Here is a 21,140-nt window from a genome sequence, read left to right as displayed (position 1 = left end):
CTGCTAGATATCTATGTAGAGCTATTTTATTTACCTTATGTTTGCTGTACAGAGTAAACAAATCTGATGCACACTTACAGCAATATTTACCTTTAAAAATAATTTATATCTCTATAGCTTATTAGAGAACAAATAATTACTTTCTAGCAATTACCTAAAAAGAATTCCATGGATAATTTTAATATGGTCTAAATAACACTAAAATAATAATTCTAAATTATTAATATAATGAAATGTGAAATTATTGCTATCATGTAATGTTTCTGTAGGACTCGGGCAGCTCCCTGTGGTACAGTTTGTAGAAGCGGCCTGTGTAGACAGCTGGAAACTCTCTCATGGTTAAATCGATCTTATCAAACCCTTCCCGGTACCCGTAAAGCAAGAGTTTAGCTACGTTGCTGGTGATGGGAGTAGCGTCTTTTGTCCTAGCAAGCTCCTGGAGGTCCATCCACTCACACCTCAGGCACTCCTGCTGGCAGAAGCTGATGCTGAAAGAGGAGGGCTGCAGGCGACAGACGATGTACATGTCCGACTTCCCGAAGGCTCCGGGGTGTTTGTGTTGCTGCCTTATGCTTAGGATGGACTTGAACTCTGACTTGATGCCAGTCTCTTCAAAAACCTCTCGAACTGCTGTGTCTCCTAGGTGAAAAGAGCAATCCTTACAATACATAGAGGAATAGCTTAACGCTCTCTCAACCTTTTGATCGTGGAAAATTTCTAACTCAAAGCCTTCTCTGTTCTGCTTCATAAGCTTTTCAGAATAAGCCTGTTTGTTTTGACACGAGGATAAGCTGATTTTTTGGTCCCCAAACAAGACTAATTGCTATGTGTCTCGCTTGCGCGTATCTTACTGAACGATGAAATTGAGGAACTTTCAGTAATACTGTACGGGCTGCGCTTTTGAAACAGACATTCTGATGGTCGCTGGCTCCACTGATCTCTTAATCCAAGACAGCAGTGCCCCCTCTTCTCAGTACTTTCAGTCTCAGCCCCGTCTCTCTCCTTGCCTCTGCTCAGCTTCAGGTTCAGACCTCGCGCAGCTGAACACCTGTACGTACGTCAGGTCACTCGATCAAATCGCTACGTTTTATTGCACTTTGCCACAAGGTGGAACAAAATGGATAAAACTAGAAAGTGAAAGTTGGCACCAAGTCCTCTTCAGAATGCATCTTAAGTGTCTAGTGACATTTGAGACATGACATAGTACCAGGACAGCATGTAGCCTGTTCTTGCAGAAAACATGCTGCATCCATGCTGCACGTGCACATTTGTGTGCATCAGCCGCAGCGATGTGTTACCCTAGCCGTAACCTCACGGGGCGAGAGGGTCTGTGTACTGCGATTACAGCCACAGAATTGCCTATGTATCCAGTACTCTTCAAAACAGGTTTTTCTCTTGAATAGTAACTTTTAAATTGAGGAGCCCAACGAGATTTTTTGATACTACTCTTATTTCCCCAAATTCTGCAGTCTCATTGTAGTCAAGTCAACTCCTACTGGTAGGTAAAACACTAGCTTTTTCCAGATCTATGTAAACTCATAGTTGTGTCTTGTTTGAGTGGTAAATGCATACAGCTGTTTTGTAGTGTTACCTGCTTCTGTTAGTTCATTTTCAGTACGAAATGAGTGTGTTGGCTTACTTGCAAAAGCAAAATACACTTTACGAGACCTTGTAGAGATTTGCCTTCCTATGGAGGCTTGTATTTGACATGTCAGAAATTATTAGAAATAATTTCAGGACATACAGTGGCTAGCAATATATAAACAAAACGATTTATCTGGCAGAGGCCAAACAACTGTACGCTGATGGCCCTAATTCTGCACATACTTCTGCCTCAGCTCAACTTCCGTCTTGTAATGGAACGAGCTGTGTGAAGTTTACGCCAAGTGTATCGAGGTCTGTGTGGGACTGGAGACCCATTAATACATGCTCCCCGCAAACATTTATGTTTGTGACTTTATTACAGTATTAATTAGATAAAAGGCTACTGCATGGGGGAAGACACTCATTCACCATTAGTGGCCCTTGGAGAGGCTGCATTTTATGCTGACCAGAGAGGCCTCTGCAGTCCCCTGGTTTAAAACAGTGGTTGTGAAGCAAACTCCCTGTGGCAAGTGGTTTTATCATCAGGCAAGGAAGGGGCTGCATTACACAAAAGTGGTTGAAGAGGGTAAACATCTGAGATCATGAGGAACGCTGAGGCAGGCTATGGGAAGAAAAATTACATAATTAGGGATTTCATTTAAGCTTTGAGCTTCTCTTTTACGTAAGTGCCTTTTTCTGTTTCCCTTTTATTTATATGTGTATATTTATCTATAAATATATAATGACAGTTAAACTAGAAGAAACACTAGGGCTTGAGTTTCAGAAATATTCAGATACAAAAATGTGTGCACTTTGCTTAATTTGCATTATGAAACTATTCAAATTACTTGCGTGAGTCAGTTTGTACTCATTAAAATAAGCAGCCGTATATTTTGGCACTTCATATAATCATAGGATCTTCAAGCATTGTAATCGCAATTTGCAATTGTGAATTGAGATGTAGTCCCTTGAACGACTGTGAGTTTACAAGGTTTTATGTAAGGATGAAAAAAGTAAAATTAATCTCTATTATATTTTATGCTTCACTAATTTATATCTTCTTGTAATATTAAGATGTGATGGAGAGAATCGTAACTTTTATTCTTATATAGTTTAGTAGTGGCAGGAGGGGAGCTGCAAGAGACTTGTTTCCTCCCAGGTGTTTTTCAACACCTACAGCCAGGCTCCAGCCACCATCTCACCTCTTATTTGAGGGCTGGCCACTGGCTTAGTCTGTGTTCTCTGGGCAAGCTGTTGCCAGCGCTGCTCCTCCTTCCCCCTCAGTACAGAAATCCCTCTGGTATCTCCTAGACGTGAAAAGGAGCCTGGCTAGACAACAAACACGGTATCTGGGATTCTTCTGAAAACACGAGTCCATTTCACTATATGTATTTGCATTGTTAAGCAAATAATTTTGATTTCTCTCACCGTGTTTGACAAAAAGACTTAAAATTGACTCATGAGTTATGAAAACTACAACTCAGCCATATCTCACTAAATAGAAACTTTCTCCGTGAATTTAAATAATGAACTGGAATACAAGCCCTCCACACATTGCTGTAGGAAGACTGCTAAAAATAGTAGATATTTCTAAGGTATGAAACAGGCAGGAAACCTGGGCTCGACACCCAGTGTAGCAGAGCTGCTGCACTGCTCTGGGCAACATTTCCGAGTTCTGCATTTTTGAGTTACTGGAAGTATGTATTCATATCTGAATATTGATGTGGGGCTAAATTAACGTGAGCAAATGTAACTTTTGAAAACAAGACCCTACCTGGTAACTGCAGTGTAACTTAAGAATTAACTAGTCTGTGGATCATAATTTTAAAGGGTGAAATACAAGGAAAAAAAGCACGATTTTCTATCTGTTCATAAACACCCTTGTTCATTCACCTCTGAACATCACCGCAGCAGTGTTCACCGTCACCTGTCCTGCGCTGGGTAGAGATGACGTGCTTCCTCAAATCAGCATTAGTTTTTAATACAGAAGTGCCTTACGCCTCTGGTTGAAAGTAGGTGCCCACGACTCGGGCGCTGCACTTAATGCTGGTCCTGTGCCAAAGAGCTCTTGTTCATTTGATTGTTTAGACTAAGGGCGGAAGGAAGCAAGTGTATTTATTTCTGTTCTGCATGTAAAAATGGAGAGTTGGAAATTTTTGCTCGGTACACCACTGAGCTTGCCACTTCAGTTTTATTTGGGTTACATTCTGATTACCTTAATCCTCTGCACTTTTGGCTCATATTACAGCATATCCAGCAAGCCTACAAAAAATAAGCTGGCTTCAAGCACTCATTTAAGAGAAATTGTGGAAAAGGGTAAATGTTATAAATACAAAGCTTCTCTGCCCTGAACATTGTGTTACCCCATTACCATTAAAGTCATGGGATCGTGTCACTTCATCTATTCACCATCAATTCAAAGAAGCGATTAGTCATAGGAGTGATGTGGGTCACGATGTATTTCAGTACTGTTAATGTCTTTATAATTCTGTTGACGTCTGACCTGCTATCCTAGGACTTACCAATGTCTTCGCCTGGATTAGCCAGACCTCCTGGAAATTTCCATGCATTTAGAGTCTGTACTGGAGGAAAAAAATATTAATGAAGTAGGTGGCCTGTTTTGTACTCTCTAATATGAAGGAGACAATTAACACGTGACTTTTTTTTGTTCAAGTTGCAGTATTGTAATTACTCTTACAAACATCAGTAAGGCTTTAAGTAGGAACTTCTTTGTTCTTGCTAATGTGGTGATCAGATATCTACAATCTATGAAATATTGGAACAAAACATCTACTGATTGAAAATACAAACTGTCTAACTGTCATTAGACAACATTGCTGCTAGATAACTAGATAAGAGTAGTTGAATATTAAAAAAAGCTGCTATAGACTATATAATCTTGTATTTAATCACTAATGTATTCCACTTCCATGGTTTTGGCTTTTAAAAAATGTATATATATTTAATCTTACAAACAGGTATTATGATTGTAGTACTGTTCTATACTGCACTGGCTTTAAGATGACTTTGTGTGTCTGTAATAACCATTTAGTGTAACTTGTCGTTTGTTTTCATGGAATACAAAAACTGAGGCCTTGTGTGTGATTTATATATAGAAGCATTTATTGAATTGCAATAAAGTTCAGTACTTAAAAACAGAATGTGAATCGCAGACTTGGTGCTGTTATTGATACTGCTAAAGGAGTCCCAGTTCCTATCCCTCTTGCAAAACGCATAAGATTTGTAGGCTTTACCTTTACACCTATGTACTATTCTTTTTATTTCTTTCCTTATTAAAAGTTTATGTAGGAAGAAGTTAACCTTCAACTAGAAATTAACATAGTAAAAAGGTACACTCTGGGGAAAAAAAAGAGGTAGCTTTTCTTGTACAGGCAGCACAGAGAGGGAAGTTGTGTGCTTTCCAGTGATTTGAAACCCCACCAACTACCCTGGAAAATGTGTGGGTTTTTTTTTTTTTTTTTCTGGGCACTCTTAAATGGCTTGGATGGGAATTTAAAGTAATAGATTAAAAACAGTGCAGATGGAAAATACATACATTTGTCTGTTGGCTTTCAGATTTGCTTTCAGTTCCTGGAAATTGTTCTTTGTGCGCTATGGAATTGTCCTTTCATGATTATACCCAAACAGCTCTTAAAATTCCACTAGCTGCTTAAATTTATTTTTTTAAGCTTTCAGAACATCATTTGTATTAGAAGTCACCATTTCAGGGAAATTGTTCATTTCGTGGGGAAGGAGAAGGGACGGGAGTAGTGGAACTGACAGTGGGAAACTGACACTGTCTGAGCCCATTTGCTTGCACTGAGTATTTCCTTTGTTCACTGCACAAGAAACGTGTGGGTATTCATGTACTTCAGGTTTTTATACTTTGTTTTATCCACTCACTACAGGAGAGCTGTAAAGAGGAGAGTCAGACACAATCATTTTTTCCCCTTTCACCTCCCTCCCTCACTGTGCTAGGTGTCAGCTTTGTTCAGGAAAGGTGAGCTGAAATCATTGACCTGGAATATACCCATCCCGGTTTTTGGAATGAGCTAGAGGGAAGAGTGGTGCCAGGCTGGTCCCCTTTTGTTTTGGGGCCAGAGGCTAAGGAGGTAACGTCTGGCGAGTATGGAACTGGACCTACAACCTCCATAGAGCATCTGACATCTCACTGTAAAACTGGATAGCGATATCCACACTTAAAATAGCTGTGGGCGAGCTTCAACAAAACCACAGTGTTAAGAAGTTAAACCTTAAGCCTCCTGGGCTTAGGAAACTACTATTTCCTTCAAAATATGCAGAATGTGCAATTTCCGTTTTCACTCTTTGAGATCTGTTAAGGATATTTACTAAAAGGTAAGCATTTGGTTTTATAATTTCTGTGTGGCTAAAAGGAAAAATAAAGGTAGCGTTTCTAAAGTTTACAATGTGCTGTTCTGTTCCTGGAGACTCGCTAGAACCGGAACCACTTCTGGAGCCTATAGCTTGCATGCTGGATTTATGCTTTAATTGGTAATGTAAGCCTGAAGGTCCTGCCGTAGAAAAGTCCTTGAAATTTTACTTTATGGTAAGTAAAAATATAAAACTAATAGTGTACAGGAAACAAGAAAAGGGTGTTTCTCTTCCTTTGAACTCTTCTGTTACAAATTCAACAAGTATGATTGAACCTGCCTATGAAAGCACCCTTTCATTAACTGTGTTGTAGTTACTAATGAACTGATGTTTGGGGTCCTGAGAAGAAATCACTTAGTAGCTATTTCAGGAAAGATAGAAAAATGTAGCCAGGGAGGTTCTGGCACAGTTTTTAACTACAGAAAATGAAAATGATGCATCCAAGTATACTTCAGTTAGTGTACCCAAGTTTTGATTGTTTCCATGTTAAAACTGCAGTCAATCTCACTGTACTAGAGGCACTCTTACTTAATTTGCAAATGAAAGCTAAGTATATTTTAAATGGAATAGCACAGGCAACTGCTAGTGAGCCTGTCAGCGTTCTGCACTTGCTATATTAAACCCAGGTTGGCCCAACAGCAGCTGGAAGCCGTTACGGTGATGGACACTTGGTTACCTCAAGCCACATCACACGACCCACCATCACCGCATTAGCACTGCCTGGTCTGGCATTCTCCATAGCGAGGTCAAGCACTTCAGTTTGCGAGAAATTAATGATCTTTTACACCTGCTGTACAAAGGTGGTCTCCAGGTCAGGGCCAAACATGTTACTGCTTATTTAAAGCCACAGACGTGCCTGGAATTTTTGAAACCAAATAAAATCAGACTCCTTCTGAAATCTGCTTTGAGCCACAGGGGGTTTTCCAGAGGTCTGCACGGATCCAAACACAAGTTCAGGGCTACTTGGGTCAGGAGGAAACAGAAAACTCAAAGCAAAAAGGATACTGATTCAAATAATTAACAACAAAGCTGTTGATTTTCAAAGTCTATTTTTTTTTCCCCTTGAAATGCAATACAGCAATCTGCTGATAGATGTGTTCCAACACACACACAAATTAACTATCACAATTTTGGATTGGAATGAAAAGAAGAACATCTCTGTTTTTATACTATAGAGTAGGTGTATCTAAATTAACGTCCCTATTTTGTAATCCTATAACAAACTTACCTTATTTCTGTCTTGTACGACCAACACTCTTCCCCTGCTTTCATCTAGAACAGCACCTAGTAGAGAGATAATATTGAAAAAGATTAAGTGTTGGGCACCTACATTCAATCTTAACAACCATAATTTAACATGTTTTGATAAAGCAGGACAAACCCCTAATGATACTCAGTTTACAGTTAGCAAGGTTTGCCTGGATGAATCACAGAAAGTGGGCTGTTGGTGGAAAACTGATACACAATGAGGTATGAAAAAAAGGTTAAGTATCCTGTATAAAAAGTCAAAGTTAGCAGTACCAAGATAAATACTTCCCACATTTAAGTTCCAGATCAGACAAGAAATGAAAAGAATAGTTTGCTTGTGTTAATATTATCACAACTAAAGAATGCAAGATCAAGACATCTTCCAAATAATCTAGCAAAGTAAGTCGCTTGCTTCAGCAGAGACATGACTCTAATCTTAAGTAACAGAAATTTTTCCAGTGACTCTGGCCAAGCAGCCGTGATGGGCGAGAACCCTTCTCCAGTGAAATTCATGACAAAACTCCTGCCTAAACACAAAGTTTAGTAGTCACTGGGCTGACTATACTGATAATGTTCAACTGGTTGACTATAAACTCCTACTGTACTATCCAGCTAACAACTCATGATAGGAACTGCACAGTAATCTGAGTCAATTTGTTAATCAAAAAAGCATTGCTTCCAAGTGGAAAGTGACACTTTCACTTGATTCATACATCCAGCTAAATTTTTTTTTACTGAAAGTTCAGCTTTTCCTTGTGTCCTCATGCTCAGCCCATGACTTTCTCCCACAATTACAAGTTTTCCTAGTTTTTAAAACCCAAGTGCTTTCATGTGTAATCATCACGTCACACTCACTGGTCATACTTTCAAAACGTCTTCCCTTTAAACAGGTATTTTTCTCAGATTTTAAAGTGCGCTGTGGCGAGCAGAATGTGGTATATCTTACCAGGCTCTTTTCCACATCAGTTGTGCATGGGTTTCAAACTAGTAGGTAACAATAAAAAAATGCTTATATCATTTTACAGCAGGAGGAAGAGTCTATGGACAGATCTGTGATGACAGACACATTTAAAATGCTATGGGGACATACTTCCACAGAAGGGAATTATTAAGGAATGAGTGTCCAGCTCAAAACATCCTCTGTTTTTTAATAATGTAAGGCAGACGTATGCGTAGGAGGAACATTTAAAGGATGAAATACCAATCTTCTTTCAAGATATGTCAAAGGACGTGCTTTAAGAGGGTAGTCACATACCTGCGTCCCCATGGCTTCTGACTTTATGATTTCATTCCTCCTGCACATATTTATCAGTGCCCAGGTTCAAGTATTGCACCGATTAAAAGAGGGAACATAAGGAAAGCAGGAGCAACTTTGATGCCTGCTGTGATTACACAGATTATTTTCTAGAAAACACATTCTTCAGCCAAATGGTTTGCTGAGACCGAGGACTGCTGAAGCCAGGGAACTGCAGTTTGAATCAAACAGAAAGAACGGTCTCTTCTCTGTTTCCCAGCAATCGATGCCTGTGAATGTAATTTTTGGCAGTGAAATTCTCTGTGAGATGTCCAGAACCTCTGCTAGGTGATACCTAAATCCAAAGCAAGAAGAAAGGAAAAACCCTACTGGGATTTGCTGTCTGGTCTCATTTTCCCAAGTGCAACTCAGAAGTCCCTCTGCTGGGCCACACCTGGTTCCTATCAGTGAGATGAGAGCTTGGCTGCAGGCTCTAAAAACTGTCCCTCTTACTACAAATGTGGTACCTGGAGCTTTAAATCATCCAGCGCCAGGATGACCTTCTGGAAAGGTTTACACTTGTAACCTAACCAAGTAATTGCTATTACAACACTGCTTTGTTTTGAATGTTCTCTTTGGGGAAACAGGTAAGAAAATTATTTAATAATAATAAAAAAATAATCCCTTCGACAACTCCAGACAATGAGTAATTGGAAAAATATCTTCAGTCTACCTGTTTTATTTATGACTGATGTAAACATGTATGAAAAGATGATCAGAGTTGAAAAGCACTTGTCATCCACGTAATGAGCACACACACGACTGCTTGCATTGTAAACATCAGCAGACGGGAATAGGTATTACTTTGTAAACAACTTGGGAACTGCTTCTAAATCACCTGTGACTCCTTGGACCACCATAACCTATCTAACTCCACGTTCCTGTGCAGTTTGCCATTTATGCAGCTGCTCATTTTACACATTTCCTTAAGTAACAGGAGAAGCCTGTGGAGACCCTGCTCTCTCTTCAGCTCCAGTGACTTTGTTTCAGCAACTAGATTAAGGTAGGTAGCAATGAAAATAACAGCTGTGTTGTAAATGCTCATACAACACGTGAGGAAGAAGAGAATGACTTTTACTTTTCTTCCTCTCCTTCTACTTTCCTTCTTCAACTTGTCTTCCTATGCCATTGTTATGTGGCATATTTACAAAAACGTCACTTTCTGGATGGCAGACCGCTTCCTCCTAGGAGGTGGAGAATTTTGGAAATGCTTTTCAAAAACATCTTAATCACTTTGTACAACAGAAGCTCTTCCATGCCCTGACATATTTGGAAAATCCTGCCGCCTACAAACGGATGCAGTGAGTTGGAAGACACATCACATATTCCACTATTTCTAAACAATAATGGCCAAGCCCAATGAGTAACGTTTGCTACTCTCTCTGCTTGGCGACCCTGATCTAGTCTGGCAAAATATGACCTGACCTTGCTTATTCACACCTTTGTCATCGCCTGGCTGGGTGATGCCGAGGCACCAGCCCAGGCTCCGCAGCCTTGACTGTGTGGGAAACTCCAGACAGGACAAAAACCAGCTGCTGGTCTACTTGGCAACGCAGGCTCGCTACCTGCTGTCTGCTCCCTGTGCTGGCTTCCTGCAGGCTGGCAAAGCACTTTTTATTTGCAGGATGCTCAAGGGACTAAGTCCTGTATTTAACTGATTAGCCACAGCTTTGAGATGAAGACTCTCATCAGCAGATGTGCTTTTTTCTTTACGGTAGAAACTTCCTAAACCACAGTTTTTTATGCAAGAAAGAAAAATGCCTAGGGTTTGGCACATACACACAATATAAATGCATGTATTGAAATAATTTAGTATTACAATAAAATTAATTAAAAATAGAACAAAGCCCTTTCACTACCCTCCGGAAGCAGAAAGAGATAATGGAATAACCATATGCCAGATGGTATCCACGCTGCTTAGTGTATTCTTGAAATCTGTTCCAGATCCACTAAGATTGAGTGGAACAGAGGAAAAAAAATAATATTGCTGTCATTATTTCACACACAGAAATCTGTTTGTTTACCTGCACAAATGCCTGCCTTAAGACTTCACCTCTTTTAAAGAAAGTCCCAATAATGAATAAAATGTACAGGTTTGAAAAGTGGTAGCAAAGAATACAAACGTTGTATGTTGGGCAATTTTTAAACCTGTGCAATAAATTATGAAATCCATTTACCTGCATTCATGAAACTTTCTCTTTTCTCAAAGTTTTTTTCCTACTTGCGGAGTGCGAAGTGTTTATCTCAAAGTACTGTTTTAACAGTGAATTTTTGAGGGTTTTTTTTTTGAGTTTTTTTTCAAAGTTATGATTTTTCTTATATTACGTCCTTCCTGATAACCATCACAACACATCTATTAGATGATTGTCTTTTAAATAGCATTTTCAGCTATGCAAACCCTACTTCAGAAAAATCCCCTTTCAGTTAGTCACATTTCCTCAAACATGCAAGTTATAACTGTAAGGAGTAACACAGTGCTTTTGCTAGGAGAATGCATTATCTTACTTGAGTTTAATGCCACATATTTTAATGGTGAGGTCTTCATACCTCAGGAAAACATGCTCCAACATGTCCATTGAAAAAATCCAAGCCTGTCTTCAGCTTCTACGCTGCCCTCTGCCGGCTTTGCAACTGAAAACTTCCACTACCGACAGCAGCGGCGCTCTTTCGTAAGTGAAGGCTTTGTTTTTTCCAAAACTTACTTTCACCTGACCGGCTGCTATGTAGAATAATCCAGTTTTTTTGAGTCCTTCATAAATAGATTGTTTCAAATTGCTATTTATGGGGCTTAACACCACTTGGTGAAGAATTAACGTCCCTGCAAGCCAAGGACAAACAAGTCAAGTTTGTAACGGGAAAGGTTTGCTGTCCCTCTGCCGTAACTGCTGAGTGTTATATAGCCTTTACCAGTACGCAAGAGGTACTGGTACTACTTCAGATTACACGAGATTACTGAGTGATGGGACAGGTAATTGCCTATCTGTGGAAGATGGCTGAGAGAGAGGGCAAAACCACACAAATTTGGTGAAGCCGAGTTTAAGGTGTCTCATCATCAGTTCCCTGTACTGCACTATATATTAAAAAAGAAAAGGGACACCATCTTATCTACTTCCTTGGGAATTTCCTCAGTTTTTAGAGCAACTCCTTTCCAACTGTGGTTGTGGGAGGACTAGGTGGGTAAGAGTGTGAGGTACAGATGTTTATTTGTTTGTAAAATACACTTGTTTGGGGTTGTGGACTTCAAGGCATGGCTTAGAGCAGCTTTTGGACTGTTTTAACAGCCTACCCGTTGTGCTAGCTCCTCAACAATCCCTGTTGGATCAAGTTTGCCCCATTTACAGACTTCAACTTGAGCATAGTTTAGGCAGATGCATTTATCAAGCATCTACAGTAAGAACAAGGAGCAGAGAAGTGATTTTTTTCTAAGATGTCTGTAGTCACTTTTTCACTTTTCAAAAACTGCTTGAACCTTGAAATCCTACCTCTCTCACCTGCAAGGTGAAAGCCAAGACATGGTTCTTAAAATTATTTTCAAAAACAATATTAGTGAGGCAAATTTTAAAGCTTCAGGACCAAATTTTCTTCCCTCCCAAACTGTTTACAATTTTCTCAAACTGAAATTGTTTTGAGAAACTTCTTTGTTGGCCTGTTTTTAACAACACACAACTTGTACAGGCACAATGACATGCTTCACTTTGTGAAGTTACCCAAACAGCACACAGCTGGTTTCCATGCATTGGCTGTGCAGAGGAACAGTCGATTTCCTACTGAACCTGGTCCTAAGGGCTTGTTCAAAAGGCTTTTTTGTGGGTCCAACTGCTTTTGTAACTAACCTGCAACCCCCAGCTGGTGGGTGGCGTACCCCGGTAGCCTGCTGGGCCCTTCTCCCAGCCACAGAGTCAAGGTGGATGAGCCCTGCTCAGCATGGTGGAAATCAAAGCCCTGAGAAGCAGCTGCCGCTGCAAACCCGCTCTGTTGGATGGGGACATGCAGCCAGACGGCCAGGCGTCCTTCCTCCCGCCACCGGGCCACAGCGTCTGCAAGAGAGAGGAAGGAGAGGAGGGTAAGGGCCGCTGCTGCTGCTCTGACACCCCCCCCGCCCGTGTTCCCTCTCGTTTTATGCCTTGTTGTGCACAATAGCTTGGGTTAAGGTGTGAAAGTCTGTATTTTCACCTCATTTACCACAGGGTCAAACTACTATCGGGGTGTTACAGTTTGAGGAACCCATGACAATTTATTGTTATTCAGACAATTACTCTACCACCTGGGAAAAAACAAAGGAACCTGACAGTTGAACTATAAAGAAACTTACTAGACTAAGACTAGATAATTAACATAAACAAAAATAAAGAAACAATATTTGTATTGGTACCAATACATAATATACAAGGATTACGCTCGGGCCATTCTATCAGCAGAAAGCTGTGCACTCCCAGAAGTGGCCAGGAAATGTCGGACACTGCAAGTGCTATGGCTTTGGGAGGAAGGGAAGGGCTCAGGGGTCTGGCACTGGAGCACGACGTTCAAAGGATGGCATCCGTCAAGGGAGAAAGCAAACCTCTCAGCAAGTTTTCTAATTTATTTTGAATGTGATGCTCATAGTATGAAATAACCCTGTCAGCCAGCCTGGGTCAAGTGCCCAGGCCTCACTCCTCATACCTGCACCTGGGCTAACTCGAAAACACCGAGACCTTGAAACCCACGTACTGGCTATAAAGTAAATATTTTCACAAATTCAGACACAGGCATTAGAAGGGAAGTTAGTCCTAGTGTCGCTCACACGAGGACATGGTGTAAGGAACGTGTCAGCGCCGCCATGAGGCGCGGAGCCGCCGCCATCTTGTCCCCATACGACGCGCGATCTGGCGTTTACGCATGAAACCACGGCTTTCACGTTGGGATCGGCCATAAGGCACGGGGGAAAATGGACTTGACTTCCCTTCCCTTCCGCCCTCTGCCCACACTGTCCACCACACGGCCATGGCTCTGTGTGCGTGTGTGGAGGGCGACGACCGACCGCCCGGCGCAGCAGCGGCGGCGGCTGAGAGGAGTTCTCTCACGGGCAGAGGCGCCATGAGGACCGCCGCCGCCCGCCGCCCCCCACCCCACCCCACCCCACCCCACCCCATCGGTCCCGGCCCGGCACTTGCCCCGCAGCCACCGCCCGAAGGCGGCCCGCTCCAGGCGGAGGGGATGGCGCAGCTCAGCCAGATCCACGCTCACCCCCCCGAACTTGTCCGGCCGCGGCCTCAGCCCCGCCAGGGCCCCCCAGCCCCGCACCCGCCACAGCCTCACCATGGCCGGGCAGGGCGGCGGAAGCGGCCGCTCACGGGGCGGAGCCGCCCTCTGCTCCCGGAACCGCTCGGCGGCAGCTGGCGGGGCAGCATGTCCGCCTCCTCCAGAAGGAAAAGCAAGGGGCGGCCGGTCGCGGGCGGCTGTTCCCCGCGGGCCGTCCCGTCCCCCGGCGCTGCCCAGGGCGGGCCGCTGGTGCTGGGCGTCACCGACGCCGTGGAGGCCGGTACGGGGGTGCGGGCGGCGGGGACGGGCTGAAGGCAGCGGGTTCGAAAATGAATCCCTACAAAAGCTGGGTTCCCGCTGCCGGTGGCGGGGCCTGGCGGGACCCAGGGGCTGCCCCGTCCCCTCACGGAGACGGGACCGGGGGGGGCCCTCTCAGGCGAGGTTGAGACCCCGTGAAATTCGCTTTTTATTAGGATGTGGAAGAGTAATGGTTTCCGCAGAAGGTAGCTAAAACTGGGTGGGAAATCCAGCAAGCAGCAGCGTGTAACCGTGGGTGTTTTCAGGCCTGTCAGAAACACCCTCCCCTCACAGCGCGGTTCCCGCCAGGCGCGTCTGGAGCACAAGTCCTGTGAGGAGCGGCTGAGGGAGCTGGGGGTGGTTTAGCCTGGAGAAAAGGAGGCTGAGGGGAGACCTTATCGCTCTCCACAGTTACCTGAAAGGAGGGTGTAGCGAGGTGGGGGGTCAGTCTCTTCTCACAAGTAACAAGCGATAGGACAAGAGGAAAAGGCCTCGAATTGCGCCAGGGGAGGTTTAGACAGGATATCAGGAAAAACTTCTTCACCAAAAGGGTTATAAAACAGTGTAACAGGCTGCCCAGGGAAGTGGTGGAATCACCATCCCTGGAGGCATTTAAAAGATGGGTAGATGTGGTGCTGAGGGACATGGCTTAGTGGTGGTTTTGTCAGTGTTAGGTTGATGGTTGGACTTGATGATCTGAAAGGTCCCTTCCAACCTCGATGATTCTATGAGGGTCCCTGTGCTTCCCTCACGGCTGTTACTGCCTCTCGTGCGGGACTGGAAGGGTTTTGCTATTTGTACTGATTGGGGAGTGCAAGAAATACTGAATTAATCCGATAGGTAGGGAAAAAAATGATGTATTTTTTGTCTCCTGCAAATGCTAGAAGATGACAAAGTTCCAAAAATGTTGCGAAGAGCCCTCGCCCAGCTGTCGCTGAGCAGCATGAAGTCTGCAAACATCTGCATAGGTCGTCCAGTCCTGCTTACCTCTGCCAATGGGCAACAGGAGGTGAGACTCCTTCTTCTTCCTGCAAGTGCTTTTCTGATGCTTTCAGTGTGTTCCTGTTGTATTCAGTAGGGACCAAAATGGAGCATGCATTGAGAAAGATAATGAGCGTGCTTTTCCATATTTTCTACACTGTAGTTACATCTTTGTCCTCAGTACTGGAAAAAATCCATGTTGCTGATTTTTTCAAGAAATTTGTAAGTCGTGTGTGAATATGTATTATACATTGTCTGTTGTATATACACACGTGTGTTTTATTTGCAAATAAATAGTATAGCCCTTTAGTCTTCTTTCTTCATTGATTTGTAGCATTTCCTAGTCAGCACAGCATATGCTTTTGTGCAGAATGTGTAGAGTCCTCGTGCAATTTTTTTTAATCTCCTTTGTAGGAAAAAAATATAACCCCTTCCTTCTTGAAAAGTATCTTGGATCATCCCTTAAGAACTCAGTCCTCCTTGTATCTTACACCAGGTTTTAACCTAATCCTTCTTCCCCCTCAGCCCATGTTTTTTGTTACAAAACATTGCTTACTTTAACTGGAGGACTGGAAATAGGTGGGAAGAATCTCAACTGACAGTTGTTTGTTTCGAAACTCTTCCTAGGTCTGTACTGCTTGGCCCACCACAGGCTTTCCAGGTGGGAAAGTTGGGTTGGGTGAAACCACGCAGAAGAACCTGAAAGTAAATCCAGGTGATGCCGTCACTGTGCAGCCTGTGACTGGTGCGGTCATCCAGGCAGAGGAAGTCCATATAAAGTTAAGGTATGGAACTTGTTGTAACCTAGTGACATACTGTGAGATGTCTGCTTTGCACCACAGACTCTTACCTCTTAGAAGATGCTATTTTTCTCTCTTGCTTTGATGGAGTTAGTACCCACACAAAGTCAAACGTGCAGACGTTTGTAGGATTATGACTAAAGTTTAGTAACTGTTGGCTGTCTGCTGCTAACAGCCACCTCCTCTGTGGGCAGCAGAGTGGCTCAGCTGCTGTACAAAATCTCAACTGAGGAGTGATGCTGTTGTGGAGAATATGATGACACTAAGCTTATTAGTCTTAAGAGATTCTTCCTTTTACATTAAATTAATGAATAGTAATGGTAGCCCAGCACATCCTGAAGCAGAGGTCAAGCTGCCGGCCTTGCATTTGTGTCAGGCAAGGGTGTATAACTGCACGATCAAGACAGATTCTTTAAACTTTTAAGTCACTTGTATAGGATGAGGATGATTTCTACTTGTAGAGTTGATGTCAGGTTAGAAGGAGGCCACGTGGCCGCTGTTGTCATTAGGAAATATGCCGCAAACTGCTGTCTGGGAAGCTCTTGTTGAAAAAGTCCTGCTGTGGTTAAGAGAACAGGCTGACAGGTTGGGGAGAGTGAAGTGACCTTTTTTAACTACTTCCCTTCAAAACTTCTCCTTTGTATATGCATGGGTTTGTGCTCTGCTCTTATTTACTGGAGTATTCTTTAGGATTGGAAATTCTCAGAGGTATTTTTGTTTTTTACTTGAAATTCACCCAAAAAAAGAGCAAAAGGTGCAAATCACAGTTGTCTTGAAGTCATAAATGCTTTGAGAAGTTAGCAGTTTGCTGAATGACTTCTGTGGTTGTCATTCTCATAATATTCCACAGAGTCAGTGTTTGGGTTGATAAAGAACCTGATTATAGTTATTTCCTAAATAAAGTTATTTTACAGTATACATTTGAAAGTGTCCCAATGCTTTAATTTCTATAAATTAACTTCACTTCCCTGTCAAACCTCTGTTTTCAAACATGGTGTTGTCATTGTCCGTTTTAAGGGGGAGATGCTGTTTTCCAGCATATTGACTCTCAGAAATGTTGGTGAGGCAATGTTGCTTTTTGTCAGTAATATAACCAGTTTAGCTCTAATTATAGTTTCACTGTTTAACTTGGCTGCGCATGATTTGTTGACTTCCTGGTGCCAGCTTGCTTTGCCCTCCATGCCTCTCTTCTCACCAGAAAATGAAAAAAAATGATATCTTTAGGGCTTTTTGTTATGGCCACTTTAATCCTATAGCAAGTTTTATTATTATTACATATTGTTTGGTTATAGAGGTGGTTGAAAACACTGATTTCATTAAAAAAACAATCCCACATTAAATTAAGTAATTAAACCTAATCTATTTATATTTCCTCATGTTAATATGCAATTCATTCTTTTTTTAAAGCTGTGACTTTTACTGAAATGTAAGCAAAGGATGAGGTCAGAGGAATTGCATGTAACTTCTGGAATATTTATGATTACTGGAATTTTTTTGGAAACTGTTCCACAGCCAGAGTTTTCCTCTCAGTGAGTCAAGAGTCAGGCTCCAAGGATTGTTATACAGATGTAGCATGAGATTAAAATCATATAAATGCTTGTTTTTCTAGAATTAGCCTTCTCCTACTCTAGGAGAGAAAAAAGGAAAACTGTAATTGGTCTGTTTTAAGCCTCTTAATTTACTACAAACCATAGTGCCATCCTATCATGTAAGAATATACGTTATCAAAAGAATAAGTGGAAAATCCAATTATTCAAGTACTGCCTAGGTTTCTACACACTTTACAGGTGTAGTTCAGTCTCTGCATTAATACCTCTGGGGAGTTGCCTACATGCATAGTTTAGCTTTTTCTTCCAGTGAAAAAATCAATCTGCAACCTCAGACCGTAACGATGTAATTTAGTGCATGTTTATTTGTCAGGAATAGCTATGATATTTTGAGAGCTCTCCTCTGAATTAGCATAATACCCCTCTTTCCCTCAAGTTGCTTTCTCGATCAGTAGAATTGAGAAACAGGTTTTTATTTCCAGGTTTAGAGCTCCCCCCGTTGATCATACTTTTATTTGCAGCAGCTGTGTCTGCTTAAAACGTCTTTGGAGCTGCTGCTGTTCAGCTCTCGGTGTAATGCTTTTCATCATACAGGTCTGAGTGCTTACAAAGGTTGTGGATATTTGTCTGCAAAATGGCTGGAGAGAAACCTTTATTTTGTTGTGAAAACAGAGGGGCTAATGTGTGAGGCTTGTAGAGATTGGCTGAGGCGGGTAAATCCTAAGGAATTAAAAAAAAACAAACAATAAAAATACGGTTTTATGGGCTTTAATAAACAGTAAAGCTGCAAATGAAACAGGAAAAATATTGTATGGATAAATCATCACTGAAAAATGATTGAATCACCGCAGCCTTACATTACACTGCAATGTATATGTGAGGAGCAGGGAGAGTTAATGATGTCTGTGCTCAGTGGGTTGTAAATGTGTGATGTAAGATGTTTTAATATGAACATCAGAGAAAGCCATTCATGTAAGACATCTTTTACATTTCATTTGCTTTGGGCTAAGAGCACGTGTGTTCAGTCGTGTGTTAAATCCCAGTGATGAGACAGTGTTTGAGAAAATGCTGTAGTCCTGGCCAGGTTTGGTAAGGGAAGTGACGTAAGGCTTATCTGTTGAGTCAGTTAAATCTGATTAATTAAAAGACTAGGAAATGCATCATGGGGAAAACTTGCGCTGTTTTGGTAGTGGATGTGCAGTGCTTAAGACATGCACACTTTTGCAAATGCTCAAGGTGCTAGTTTAATCAATAAAAGTTTGTGTGTTAATAAAAGTTTGTGTGTTTGCAGGCTGAAAGAGACCTACCTTACCTGTAATTTTTTCAATTCAGTAAACATAGCAATGGCCATTCTGCCTGGTGACATGAGAAGCGTGCATTCCCTATTTGTAATCTTAAGGAATGATAAATACAACCTATGCTATTGTTTATTACATCATTTTGTAAAATTAAATATATACACTTCTTTTGTTACTATGCATCTAATATCTTCAGAGTTAAGATGATATGATCTGAAGACTGTAAAGTGCTCATCCATCTTTTCTGTTCATGGGGTTAAGTCAGATACTGTAAAACAGGTGGTATTCATCATTTTGGTGCCTCAGTGGTGTGGACTCTTGGTTTTGAAGTAGTTACTGCTGCGAAAAATATTTTTTTTTTTTTTTTTTCTTCCTACCACAGGGACAAAGATGCCACCATTAATGCGGAGGAAATGTCTGTCTGTCTGCTGAGAAACCTAGGTATAAGTTTTGCTGCTCTGACTGTTTAATTTTTGTAGTAAATCATCAAGTTTTGGATAGAAAAGCAAACAGTTACCTCTTCTGTTCTTAATCAAGTTCTTATGGCAAAACAGAGGGCGTTATTCCGCTCACACTTCTTTTAGGGATCTGTCTTCTTTGGGCTAAATAATTTTGCCATGCTGTAAATATCTAATTTGCATTAATTGTGATTCCATTCCTTTTGTCTATTATACATATGGCTGAGTCAAGTTTAGCAATTATTGCTGGCCTTCTGGCTGATATCGTGATGAACTTCAGAGTTTACTTGCACCGTGAAGAAAAGAGTGCAATACTATGCATTGAGAACAAGATAAAGGATCAGTATTAATAGTAAATCCTATACTCTGAATCTTTTTTTTTTTTATGTTGGTGGTAATAAGCAAAATTGCTCTTTATTGGGTAGTAGATATGTATTAGTAAGGCAAAAAAAGCAAGGTGAGTTATTCAAGGTAGTGCTGCTCAGAGCACTCACTACAAATTGTTCTACTCAAAAGGGTATCTTCTGGTTTAGGAATTAATGACAGTATTGCTATGCTAAGAATCAGGAAACATGAACTGCATTCTGAATTCATGAGTTTGGCTGGAAATAATAAATCTTGTTTGCTTTTTTGCCTTTGTTTTTTTGTGCCTGTTGGGTGCATTCAGATCACATTTTCTAATCTTTCTCGGTCAACACAAAGGCTAAAACTTTACCTTTTTTAGGCCAAGACTCTCAAAGAAGGTGGGCTAAATATGAAATATTGTGAACCTATAAGGCACACAGCAAATGCAAAATTTCTACTTCTTGCAATACTAATTCCATAACCACCCTTTGTGTGCTGTATGAAATTTAAAATGCTCAAGTAAATGATGAGTTTAGTTTGAGAGGTTACATGTGATACTGACAAATGTTTATCCAGTGTGTACAAAAGGATCATTTAAATTACCTGAAATTACCTAACTACCTTTTGTTATATTACCTTATAGCACTCTCTAGGCTTCCTGATAAAAAATTAAATTATTCTGATACAAGAGTGCCTGAATGTTATTGCTGCCAACGTAGATTGACGTTTCTCCTTGTCTTTTTTCTTTTCTTTTTTAATCTTCTTGTAGATGGGAAAATAGTTTTACCAGGAAACCTCTTGGCTTTTACATTCTATGGCAAACTTTGTAACATTGTGGTGATGAAAGTGAAAGGAACTGATGGTGCAGAGCTGACCGCCCAGGGCAGTGCCACTTCCAGCGATACGCATGAGGCAGACCTTGAAAGATCTGATTTGGAGACGAGTACGTTAGACTTGTCCTTACAGCTCGGCAAGATGGACATTGACGATAGTCCAGAGGTTGCATCTATGAGCACGCCAAGCAAACTGATGGATCCAGGTTCACCACTTACATCTGGTCTGGCTGCGGCCGCCAGTGATCACGGTTCTGGTCAGGGAGATAAAACCTACAGCAAGGGAGATGGTGCAGACCTCGCTGGTGATTTGGAGTTGGCTGGGAAAGGAGGCAGTGAGGGATTCCCACTAACTGGCAAAACTGGATCAATAAGCAATACAGACGCTTTTTATTTCATTTCTTCAAGAACTAGAATCAATTTTATTGAAACGAGGACCAATGTAGCAGAAGATGGTGATTGTGAATCCCGAGTCACCTATGATATGATAGGAGGTTTAAGCAGCCAGCTCAGAACTATCAGAGAAACAGTTGAACTGCCCTTGAAGCAAGCTGAACTGTTCAAGAGTTACGGTATGATGCCTAAGAGTTGGCTTTCTTCATTTGATACTAGTTTTTTTTCTTTAACATGACTTTTTTTTAAAAAAAAAACAAAAAACATCCAAGTTATTCCAGGAATATGCACTGAATTTTATGTAACGCTGATCTGGTATAGTTGTGTGTCCAAACAATGTCAAACTGTTCTATAATTATACTGTATGGATACTATGAAGATGTTATTATTAGCTTGTGTGAAAAATATTCTAGTAGGAAATATATTCAGGTA

General features: G+C 41.4%; 2 protein-coding genes across 5 annotated transcripts in view; one reads left to right on the top strand and one right to left on the bottom strand.

Annotated features, from left to right (window-relative positions):
- Positions 1-250: 250 nt before the first annotated feature.
- On the bottom strand, positions 251-13,308 carry NUDT6 (nudix hydrolase 6). The gene is made up of 5 exons (XM_063336199.1): positions 13,299-13,308; positions 12,352-12,555; positions 7,205-7,260; positions 3,583-3,673; positions 251-639 (listed from the first exon to the last, which is right to left on the bottom strand). The coding sequence occupies exons 1-5, from the start codon at positions 13,306-13,308 to the stop codon at positions 251-253; spliced, it is 750 nt and encodes a 249-aa protein (XP_063192269.1).
- A 383-nt stretch (positions 13,309-13,691) lies between these two features.
- AFG2A (AFG2 AAA ATPase homolog A) overlaps positions 13,692-21,140 on the top strand; it is a 196,867-nt gene continuing 189,418 nt past the window's right edge. For 3 of the 4 annotated variants that reach the window (XM_063335303.1, XM_063335305.1, XM_063335306.1), the window contains exons 1-5: positions 13,692-14,036; positions 14,938-15,062; positions 15,662-15,819; positions 19,062-19,120; positions 20,252-20,887. In XM_063335303.1, coding sequence (XP_063191373.1) covers positions 13,712-14,036; positions 14,938-15,062; positions 15,662-15,819; positions 19,062-19,120; positions 20,252-20,887 — 1,303 coding nt within the window. In that variant the 5' untranslated portion in view covers positions 13,692-13,711. The remainder of the gene's footprint in view (positions 14,037-14,937; positions 15,063-15,661; positions 15,820-19,061; positions 19,121-20,251; positions 20,888-21,140) is intronic. The other variant, XM_063335304.1, reaches the window with a different exon arrangement.

This window comes from Chroicocephalus ridibundus, chromosome 5 (genome assembly GCF_963924245.1).
Source record: "Chroicocephalus ridibundus chromosome 5, bChrRid1.1, whole genome shotgun sequence".
NCBI lineage: Eukaryota > Metazoa > Chordata > Aves > Charadriiformes > Laridae > Chroicocephalus > Chroicocephalus ridibundus.
This window is presented reverse-complemented; position numbering and strand designations above follow the sequence as displayed.

What these genes read in the sequence shown, in the direction of transcription:
- NUDT6 (XM_063336199.1), bottom strand. An exon ending in CCACCAGCTGGGGGTTGCAG is followed by an intron (nt 7,261 to 12,351) that starts GTTAGTTACAAA and finishes TCTCTCTACTAG; the next exon opens with GTGCTGTTCTAGATGAAAGC. An exon ending in ACCTACTTTCAACCAGAGGC is followed by an intron (nt 640 to 3,582) that starts GTAAGGCACTTC and finishes CTTTTCACCTAG; the next exon opens with GAGACACAGCAGTTCGAGAG.